This window comes from Henckelia pumila, chromosome 4 (genome assembly GCF_033568475.1).
Source record: "Henckelia pumila isolate YLH828 chromosome 4, ASM3356847v2, whole genome shotgun sequence".
NCBI lineage: Eukaryota > Viridiplantae > Streptophyta > Magnoliopsida > Lamiales > Gesneriaceae > Henckelia > Henckelia pumila.
The window spans coordinates 227422447-227434257 of NC_133123.1; the positions used below are offsets into that span (position 1 = coordinate 227422447).

Below are 11811 nucleotides of genomic sequence, written 5' to 3' on the forward strand. Positions count from 1 at the left end.
AAAAATTGTCCTCATGGCATCTTGATTAGTACACTAGTCGTGATCATAAAAATTATAACCAATGTTGCTAATCCGGAACAACCCAGCACATGTAAAATCTCAAAGCTTTAACTCAAACTAACTCAATACTTTAAAATCATGATATTTTATACTAATCTTGATATAAAATTTGAATAAACATTCTTTAAAATCTTAAGAACACATCAAAAACTTAAAAGAATCATGAAACTATCAGTCATACTCAATACTTGACGAGAAAGATTTACGCTTCACGATTTCATACCATCACATTCATGCTCTTAAAACCCTTAAAATCATGGAAAATAAACACATCAACATGAATTTTAATATCAAAATATTTATATCTTGAATGGTGGTTTAAAAGCATTTAAAATACTTGCCTTGATTTGGTGGTTGAGATGATCCGGATCATCGGAGACGAACTAACCACGAAAAGGAGCAAGATTGGATCTTGAAAATGCTAAAACTTGGAAGAAGGAGAAAAAAATGCAGAAGAAAATGAAGGAACCATGGGAATGTGGAGGAGATTGAGGGAACATGCAATTAACATGGTGGGGAAGGGTTGTTATATGTCACAATCATGGTTTAATACATATCGTGTGTTGACCAATAAAAAACGCAGTCAGTCACACGTCCCGACTTGTCTGATAAAAATACTATCCCCCGTCTCGTACATCATAAACATATCAATATTATACTTAAAATAAAAATGTACTATATCACCTCGTTCATAGGTTAGATTCGTCCTGTGAGTCCAGAATAAAACTCAACCTGAAACTATTAACTAGATCAAAAACGTTAAACAAAAAATAAACATATCCTGAAATCTTATCATATAATCATGAATTAAAAAATTTAAATCACCGTGAACGTGTTTAGTGGATTTGGACTTTACATTTTGTTTCAAAGAATAGTTATCTCCAAAATTCATTGGTCCGTTTAAGATTTTGAAAAGTGTAGGAGATTTGGATTAAAGACTGGCACTAACACCGTATTTGTCTAATATCCACGATGTGTTCCATGTATCGCTATTGCGACGGTATGTGGCGAATGAGCCCCACATATTGCAGCCGTCTGAGGTTCAATTGGATACAGATCAGACATATGTGGAGAGACCGTGTGTATTCTAGATCATAAGGTTAAGATGTTGCGTACCAAGGTTATTCCTCTTATTCTAGTTCAGTGGCAGTGCCAAGGCACTGAAGAAGCCACTTGGAAACTTGATATTTGTATGCGTGCAAATTACTAGAGTTGTTCTGATTGTTTTGTATTTCAGTTGTATCTTGTAAAATATTCAATTTGAATAAAGGATGTTGTTCAATATCTTGTTTTGCTTACTAAAGATGGGATTTCGAGGATAAAATATATTAATTAGGGAGAGAATGTAGTAGCCCGGTTCCAATTTACAAGATTAATTGACTGAATATGATTAAATAATGGATTAAGGAATTAAATTGGATTTAATTAAAAAAATTATAAAATGAACTCGGATGAGTTCGGACCGTCCACATGCAGATAAGAGCGTCCGAACTTCCTCTGCTAGGTGTCCAAAGAGGTGTCAATTTTGTATTGACATGTGGCGAAGATTGGACCGTCCAAAGTGGAGATCGGATTGTTCGAAGTACTGGCGGGATATATGTCACAAGATTGTGACACATGGTAGGACATGCAGATTGGACCGTCCGTTCTAGCTGATCGGAGCTTCCGATCGAGTCCTATAAATAGGGCCTCCGAGATCACATTTTGACTTTCCAATTCACCTTTTCTATCTCAAATTCTTAGTATATTTTGGGGTTTTCCAGCCTTCTTTTTCTAGGGGCCGGTTTTGCCGAGGTGTCCTGGAGTCGAGCGGAGTTATGCCCAAGTGCCGGGGAATTCGACATCAAAGGGCTAACGATGGACGAAGGTATTAAAACTAGATCCCATAAATAATTTGGGAGTATCTATTAGCTAAGTTAAGACTTTTAGATATTGTTTAGTGACAAAGTAATCTTATGATTATAGGCTTGGACAGTAGAGCGGGATTTGTTTATATTTTGGTTATTCTGAATTGTAGTGATGGACTGTAGATGCTGGGTCATCTAGTACTATATATTGAGGTACAAAAGTACTGTTCGAGATATCTTGACTAAGCATGCATGTATTATGTGTTGCATTGTTATATGACATGATTTTATCTGCATATTTCCTGTCATGATTATTATGCTGCATGCATTAGCATATTAAGCTTGTATCCTTGAGATAGTCTGTAGTAGGGTGCTCGCACACGTGGACTCATGATCAGGTCACCTATATCCATAGTAGGTATATGAGTCACATCCTGTTGCGATGACATAGAGTGCTATATACCCGAGGCCCAGTCAGTGAGCAGTATTTCTTGACCTTGTGTCTTGGTACCTGTAAACTTGCATTTATACACATTTAAAATTCTTATACTCATACTCTCGTGCTGAGCATAGTTCGCTCACGTCCAGTATTTTTGTGTTTCCTGGACACCCCATTCGATGGAACATGTTTGCAAGTAGTTCATCAAGAGATTGTAGAGTTATGCGGTGACCAAGGTAGGATTGCAGGGTTAGCCGTTAAGTTATAATTTATTCAGTAATTCGTTTGGTTGTATTACTTTGTTTTTATTTAACTGGTTGTATTTTGCCGGTTCATTATTTATTATATGGCTTACCACAACTTATTCTTATTATGATTAAATTGCATGCCTAAGCTCTCAATTAGTAGGCGATCATAGTTTGGGTCACTACAATCCAGGCTCTTCGAATCCGGTTGCTGATGTGCTTTGTTGCAAAGTGCATTTGAGTTCCCTTTGTACTAGTATGATTTCGCTAGTGGTAGAGGTGTGTTGTTCCTTGGGTTTTAATTTTCGTCACAAGAATGAGAAACATGTCATTCACGTTTTTTCAGTACATTTCGAGCCAGTGTTGCACACTCGGATTATAGAGGCACATAGTGCCGATCCGAAGACTCAAAAGTTAGTACGATTGGCTCAGGGTGAGAATAATTCTGGCTTTCATTTCCAGGCTAATTGGTTGTTGTGTCTTTCAGGACATGTGGTAGTTCCAAATGACTCCACACTGAGAGATGAGATCTCATCACAGGCACATAGCAGCATATTTTTTGTACATCTAGGTAACATGAAGATGTACAAGGATCTACTGACCAGATTTTGGTGAAAAGGGATTAAGCGTATTGTGTATCAGTTTGTGTCTAGATGTTTTTTTGTCAGCAAGTTAAGGTAGAGTTTCGACGACCCAGTGGTTTGCTCAAGATTTTAGAGATTCTTGAGTGGAAGTGGGAGCATGGGACTACCATCTCAGTATTGGCATGAAACTGTTAGAGGATTTGTATGGACGTCGTTGTCGTATGCCTTTGTTTTGGAACGAGGTTGGCGAGCATCATGTCAAAGGTACATATTTAGTCCAGCAGATGGCCAATACGGTAGAGTTGATCAGGCGGAGGTTCAAGTTTGCTCAGGATCAACAGGCTAGTTATGCTAACATGCATCGTAGACCTTTGCAGTTCCAGCCGGAAGAGCATGTCTTTCTGGGGGTTTCACCTTTCCAGAGAGTGATGAGGTTTAGGCTAAAGGGAAAGTTATCGCCAAGATTCATAGGGCCACTCAAGAATCTTGAGAAAGTTGGGGATGTGGACTATCGTTTAGCCTTGCTACCTTATATTTCTGGCATTCATAATGTGTTCCAAGTATCTTTGCAAAAACAGTATGTTGAGGATTAATCTCATGTTTTTCATCCGATAGAGGTTCAGTTAGAACAGGATCTGTCGTACGTGGAGACACATATCAGGATTATAGGCAGGAAGGATAAGTTACTTCGATAAAATAGTATTCCAGTATTCATGGTATAGTGGCAGTGTAGCGGTACCGAGGAAGCAACTTGGGAGATTGAGAGCCGGATGCATGTAGAGCATCTAAAGTTGTTTTGGGTTTTATGATTTTTTTTGGGATATCATGTTGTGATTTGTAAATGTTCAGTTTTAATATGAACATTTCTGCAGTATTGATTTTCTATTTTCCGCATACTTAAATTTTAAGGACAAAATTTCTTAAGTGTGGTCCGGGAGAATGTAGTGACCCACATCATAATTAACAAGATTAAATGGCTAATTATGATTAAGAAAAATTAATTGGATTAATCGAGTAATGAATTTGGACTTAGAATTTAATTCTCAAAATTCTAATTTTGGTAGGGCTCGGACGATCCGAACCAGAGTTTGGACCATCTGAACAAGATACACTCAGGAAGCTTTGAAGTGGTTTGGAAGGACAGGGAATATCCGACGGTCCGATCCCTGATCGGACGATCCAAACTCAATGTGTGTGAAGTGTCAAAGATGAGATCATCGTGATGACGTAACTAGGAAGATCGGACGATCCAAAGTGCAATATTGAACCATCCGATGTGTTGTTCGTCCATATGTCACAATTTTATTACACGTGGAGATCGAGGAAGATCGGACGATCCGAAGATGCAGATCGGACCGTTCGATCGTAGGCTATAAGTAGCAAGTTCGAGTGCCTCATTTCTTGCACCATTTTCAATTCTCTCCTCTATATTCTAGGAGCTTTTAGGAGATTTCTTAGCTTCTAGGTAGAGTGTGGGCTTTCCATAAGCGTTCTAGTAGTCGTAGCGGAGCTGTGCCCAGGAGTTGGGACTTTTGACAGAAAGGGTCTAACGATCGATGCATGCATAATTTTGGATCTCTAGTAGCTTTAGGGAGTATCTATTAGTCTAGTTAAGGCTTGTAGAGAAATGAAAGAAACTGTGTACGTGGTTTGCTATGAAAAACAGTCATTGTTGTCCTTTGTGTTGTAACACCACAGACAACACAGTGCAGCGGAAATTTAAAGCGTAACAAAAACACAAGTGAATAAACTTTGCACGAGTATAAAAACTCGTGCAGGTGCCTTAGGGCTAAATATCACTAGTAAACGTAAGATCAGTCTTACAAAATAATCCTAGTGATTTTACGAAAAGTCAGTAAATCCTAAATTTCTCAACAAGTTGAGAAATCAAATTTGCATCCTAAAATACAACAAAGTATAAAAGAAATTGGATGCAATTCCCGTAGCCTAAATTGAAGAGACAGAATAGATCTTCAACAACACAGTTCCCATAGTGTTGTCTCTGATGTCTTCAACACGAACAGCAACACGGGGACACGCAACAACGATGGATGCAAACCTTGCTTCAGAGTTCTTCAAATTCTTCAACAGAATTCTTCACAGTATGCGCAGTGTATTATCGTCTGAAGTCTTAAGTTTGTTGTGCGTGAGAGTCTTCCTTTATAGATTTGAATCCAAGTCTTGAAGATTCCTTAGATAGAGTCCTACATGAATAAGGAAACATGTTTTAGTAGGAAATAAACTCTAACAAATCTTGTAAATCTAATCTTGATAATATCGAATTATATTATGTCAAATAATCACCTTATCAAGACAAGATTTAACTTTGGCAAATATATCTTTAACATATACAATATATACACGAAATATTTACCAAATATCTTATCTTGTCTAGAAAGCAAAATATTATATTCTCCACTTAATTTGGGACGAGATATTCAAGGAATAAAATTCCTTTCAATCTCCCCCTTTTTGCTTTCTGGACAAAATATTGCACAAGTATGAAATAATAATAAACTCCCCCTGAGTTTAATAATCCTTCTCCCCCTGAATTTTAGGTCTCCCCCTGAAGTGTTGTCCCTCGTGTTGTAACACCAAGGATGACACGAGATAGGATCAAGGGATTATATAATTCATATAACAGATCATAAGTAGAGAAGATGTTAATCTAGCTAAAGCACAAAAGAACACTTGAGGCACATAACTAGAGCACACAATAAAAAAAATTCTATTAAAATCAACACGAAGCACATAAAGTAAAGATGAGAGAAGGAATAAAAACGAAAATTGATCACTATCGGATCCTTCTTGAGCAGTAGCTTCATCCTCATCATCTTTAGTTCCAGATGGACCAGCAGCTTCATCTTGTGCACTATCTCCCCCTGTTTGGCCAGAAATGCCAAGCTGTCTCCGACAATCAGCCAAGACCATGTTGTAGAAGGCAATATCTTCTTGTGCTTGAGCAATCTTTTCCTCAGCACGAGTCATCAGCAGCTGAATGGTGGCAGTTGTGAATTCCAAGGGAGTAGGAGTAGGCACTGTTTCTTCAGTGTTGTCACCCGTGTTGGCAACACCGGAGGCAACACCAGCAACTTCAGCAGCTTCAGCAGAAGGAATATGAGTAGTAGTCCAGGGCAAATCAAGGACTCGATTCCCCTTTAGTAGACCAGCTGCTAACTTTAGAATCTCAGGTTGATCCGAGAGATCTTCTGTGATATTACGGATGAAACCCTGAGATTCCAAAATGCAATAGATTAAGGATGGGAACGACAGCTTTGTAGATTTTAGAACTCCATCATCACATTGGAGCACTGTCTTGAATACCTGCTTCCCAAAATTAAAGGGACTCCCAGTCCCAATGGCATAAAGAACGAACTCTTGAGGCCGTGTGATTACTGTAGAATTTGAGGAAGGCGTCCAATTCCTCACAGCTATCTTGTGAAGGACCGAATAAAATGAAGTCAACTTTGCTGCAGAAAGATGGTTAGAAATTTTTTTGACCAAACCACCTGTAAGGACAGAAATAAATTCATTGACATCAGGATGAGATCCTTCATCAACATCGGGGGTTGAGTAGAGAGAGTTGATAAGAGCTGGAGTAAACTCAAACAGCCTTCCCCGAAGATAGACCAACCCAAACTTTGCAAATTTTGGATCTTCAATGCTGGATGTGAGATTGGCATAGAACTCCAGAATCACCCTTTTACAGTAGGGTATCACAGCAACAACAGTAGAATAAAGTTGTCGAAGATTCAAAAATTCAATGAGATTGTACCTATCATATGAGCGTGCATCAATGTTCCTCTCATCCAGCAGTCCTCTATGAATGAAGAGAGGCCAAACAGCAGCAGCTTCACTAGAATAAAACATGAGGGAATGAGCAGCATCAGTGTCATAGTCCTCATCAACAGTGTTGTCTGTGGTGTTGACAACACCAACAGCAACACTGACATCAGCAGTAGAAACTTCATCCGTCTCGAGAGGCTCATCATCAGCATCCATGCTGGAAACATCATCAGAATATTCTTCCTCTCCTATATCAGCACTCTTATCAGAAGAGTCGGCATCAGAATCGGCAGAAGAAGAGGATAAAGAGGCAGTATTTTGATGTGCTTTGCCCTCAGCAAACTCCTCCATCATCTCAGCATCAGGCTCATCATCGGAGAGATGAGCAAGGGGAGGAACAAATGACGAAGCCTTTCCCTGTTTTAGTCTTTCCAAAATTTGTGCCAGGGTGGCATCCTCATCGGAAACATCAGGTTCTTGAGGGTTAGTGGCTGCAGGAATATCCTTAGAAGGAACTTCATCAGTAGATTTTGAGTCATCGCTCTCAGAAGCAGATTCAATAATAGGAGCGGAGGCAGAAGCAGATGCGGGAGGTGAGGGTTTCTTCCTCGCGACAAATTCATAGTCAGCATCCTTGGAATCATCACCAGAGCTGCGATCTTCCTCGGCCATGGAGATGCGAGGACCTTTGTAAAATCTCTTAGACTGGGTAAAATCAGGTTCATACCCTGCCTGCCTTTTTGATCGACGGGCCATCGGAGGAGCAGGATGAACTCGGTTTAAAACAGAGAAATCAGGAGGATTCTCTAAATCAATGGCGTTCCCAGGTTCACCAGGCATGAGAACAACAAGAGGAACGGGTTCCATGGGAACTGGAACAATCGGCAGAGAAGGATGAGAAGATGGGTTTCCCGGTGTTGTAACACCGGCAGCAACATCGGGTTCTTCATAGCCCATCTCACTTCGGATGTCTTAAGGATCAAAGTATGCCATTGCAAATAGAATTTGGGAGTGAGAAAGAGAGTTAGGGTTTACTGAAAACTCAATCGGGAATTGAAAACTCAAGAGGATTATAAGACCCGATAAACAATAAAACAAATATAAAGGAACCCTATCTCAAACGGTAAAATTTTCCCTAACAAACTCATAATTACCCAAAATCCTTATCTATCCAAGTTACTAACGGTAACTTTCCTAACGGCCAAAGTTTGAACGCCGAGATTAGGAGATAAAATCCCATAAATAAAGAAATAATCCGAGATAAATAATTCAGCCCAAATCTTCCAGAATTAACGCCACATCAGCCTAAATCCACTGAAATAACAATCAATCACAAGAATTCAATTTTCAGTGAGATAGGGTAAATCATCAAAATTTGTCTATTTAGAACCTTGCCCAAACGCAGAACCTTCTTTATCAAGATGCATATGCATGACTTATTTAATGCCTAAAACAAAGTGTAACAGAACTAAAAAAAATACAATCACAAGCACATGAAATGTTTATTGGTATAGTGTTGCCTCTCGTGTTAACAACATCATCAACAATACCAAAGTTTTTCAAAATTATTTGAAACATGCACACTTGATTCCCCTTGTTTTTAGAAAACTTCCAGAAATGGTAGCCTGCACACTAAAAGAACGGTCTTCATTGGACTCAATTAGGTATCTTTTTCCATTTTTTTCCGATTTTATAAAGTTTGTTTTTATGACATTGGTCAAAAAACTCGATAAAAGCTGAGCACTGAATTTGCGAAACCACATTTCACATGGGACAAGAACATGGAGTACACGTACATCCCTCAACTACTTGGTAGTTTAGTCAGAGTTCAAAATTAAGAGGGTCAGTGTGCTGTAAAACATTCAGGAAAAACTTGGCATCAATTGAATCAAAGTTAACAGAGATTAAAACCTACACAAAACAAAATGAATGCAGAATGTCTAAACTCCTTAAAAATGCATGAAATAAAACAAAGGTGTTGTCGGTGGTGTTGTAACACCGAAGACAACACAGGCAAAGGATTATAATGCACACATGCTGAGAGATCTCCGAAGGGTTGAAAATCTCTCTGAATCTAATGCTTTAGTAAAAATGTCTGCCAATTGGTTATTGGTTCCAACAAACTCCATTCGAATCATACCTTTTTCTACCAAATCTTGAATAAAGTGATGACGAATGTCAATGTGTTTTGTGCGTGAGTGTTGAACTGGATTCTTTGATATATCAATAGCACTCGAATTATCACAATAAACAATGGGGGTTCACTCTTAAAACCATAATCTTCAATCATTTGGTTCATCCAAAGAAGTTGTGAACAACAACTACCGGCTGCCACATATTCAGATTCAGCAGTCAAAAGTGACACACAATTTTGCTTACGACTGTACCATGAAACCAAATTATTGTCAAGATAAAAGCACCCACCCGTAGTGCTCTTTCTATCATTAACATCACCTGCCCAATCAGCATCACTAAAACCTACAAGGTTAGTGTTGGTTTCCCTTGTATACCACAATCCCAAATCCAAAGTACCCGAAATATATTTCAAAATTCTCTTAACAGCTTTTAAATGAGTTACTTTTGGATCAGATTGGTACCTAGCACATAAACACACACTGAACATGATATCAGAACGACTAGCAGTCAAATACAAAAGGCTCCCTATCATGCTGTGATACATGGTGTTGTCAACACCAGCAGAAACACTGTCTTTTCCCAATTTCTCACTTGAGCCCATTGAAGTATTCATGTTCTTAACATTCTCTTTGCAAAACTTTTTCACCAAATTCTTTGCATACTTACTTTTACACAAAAAAATACCATCACTTGATTGTTTAACTTGTAATCCAAGAAAGTAAGTTAATTCTCCTACCATGCTCATTTCAAACGTAGAAGACATGCATTCAACAAAACTATCAACATGCTTTTGAGAAGAAGCACCAAAGATAATGTCATCCACATAAACTTGACAAATAAGAATTTCACCTTTGGCCTTTTTAATAAAAAGAGTTTTGTCAACCTCACCTCGTTTGAAGCCAATTTCGAGCAAATACTCGGTTAACCTACCGTACCAAGCTCGTGGAGCTTGCTTCAAACCATAGAGTGCCTTCTTCAACTTGTAGACATGATCCAAGTGGTGTGGATCGTCAAATCCTTTGGGTTGCTTCACATACACTTCTTCATTTAAAATTCCATTCAAGAACGCACTCTTCACATCCATTTGGTAAAGTTTTATACCCATATGACATGCAATAGCTAGCAATAGTCGGACTGACTCAATGCGGGCAACAGGAGCGAAGGTCTCATCAAAATCAACCCCCTCAACCTGCATATACCCTTGAGAAACCAACCTTGCTTTATTCCGAATGATGTTTCCTGATTCATCGGTTTTATTTTTGAAAATCCATTTTGTACCAATGACATTCCCATGATCAGAAGGTGAAACCAAAAACCACACATCATTTCGGACAAATTGCTCAAGTTCCTCATGCATGCCATTTACCCAAAATTCATCATTCAAAGCATCATTGACATTTTTAGGTTCAATATTTGAAACAAAACACGAATGCATTACCCAAGAGTATACAGAACTCATGCATACTAACCCAACCATCTTGCGGTAGTCAACTTTGTCCTTAGCTCGTGTTTGCCTTGGTCCAAGAACATCTCCCATAATATGTGATGATGGATGATTCTTTTGTATCTTGCTTGGAATGTCTTTTTCAACAATGACCTCAGTTTCCTCATTATTATGAGAATTTTCTTCATGAACAGTTTCTGTAGGAACTAGTGTTGTGTTTGGTGTTGTAACATCCGGGACAACACCGTGTTCTTCATGAGGAATTTCCAGCAATCCTTCAATATTATCTTCAGCAGTTTTTCTTTGAGATCTGCACCATCATCAAAAACAACATTAATAGATTCGATAATTGTTCTGGTCCTAAGGTTATACATCCTATCACGACTATTTATAGAATAACCAAGGAACAAACATTTATCACTCTTGGAATCAAATTTTGCTAGGTGATTTCTATCATTTAAAACATAGCATACACAGCCAAAAATATGAAAGTAAGTGAGATTTGGCCTCTTTCCCATGAGAATTTCATAGGAAGTCATAGAAGAACCACTTCTCAAATAAACACGATTGGAAATATGACACGCTGTGTTTAATGCTTCTGCCCAAAATCTCTTGGAGATATTTTTTGAGCTCATCATCACCCTAGCCATCTCCTGCAACGTCCTATTCTTCCTTTCGGCAATTCCGTTCTGTTGAGGAGTTTTTGGAGCAGAGAACTCTTGTGAGATGCCCTTCTTATCACATAAAGAAGTAAAAGAAGAGTTCTCAAATTCCTTTCCATGATCAGTCCTGATCCTTGCTACTGTCAAATTATGAAGATTAGTAATCTTGGTAAACAACTTCTTAAAAACATCAAACTTGTCTGATTTTTCTTTAAGAAATCTCACCCATGTAAATCGAGAAAAATCATCAACACATACCAAAGAATACTTTTTACCTCCATAACTTTCAACTTCCATGGGACCCATCAATTCCATGTGTAAAAGTTCAAGACACCGTGTTGTCCCACAGTGTTGCAACATGGGGTGTGAAACATGAGTTTGTTTACCTTTTTGGCATGCACCACACACATATGGAACACCAGACTTTAAATTAGGAAGGCCTCTTACAGCTTCAAACTTACTCAAATTCTTTAAAGTCTTGAAATTTACATGTCCAAGCTTTTGGTGTCATAGACTAAACTCATCAATCTTTGAGTGTCTACAAGCCAATTCCTTACCAAGTTGGTAGCAGTTGTCAACTGATCTTGTACCTTTAATAACACATCTGT

The 11811-nt window shown here is 38.4% G+C and overlaps 1 protein-coding gene across 1 annotated transcript; it reads right to left on the reverse strand.

The window, feature by feature from the left end:
* Positions 1-8230: 8230 nt before the first annotated feature.
* Positions 8231-11518, reverse strand: LOC140862855 (uncharacterized). Its single transcript, XM_073265892.1, has 5 exons — positions 11259-11518; positions 10383-10851; positions 9981-10169; positions 8352-8408; positions 8231-8266 (listed from the first exon to the last, which is right to left on the reverse strand). The coding sequence occupies exons 1-5, from the start codon at positions 11516-11518 to the stop codon at positions 8231-8233; spliced, it is 1011 nt and encodes a 336-aa protein (XP_073121993.1).
* Between the last annotated feature and the right edge of the window lie 293 nt (positions 11519-11811).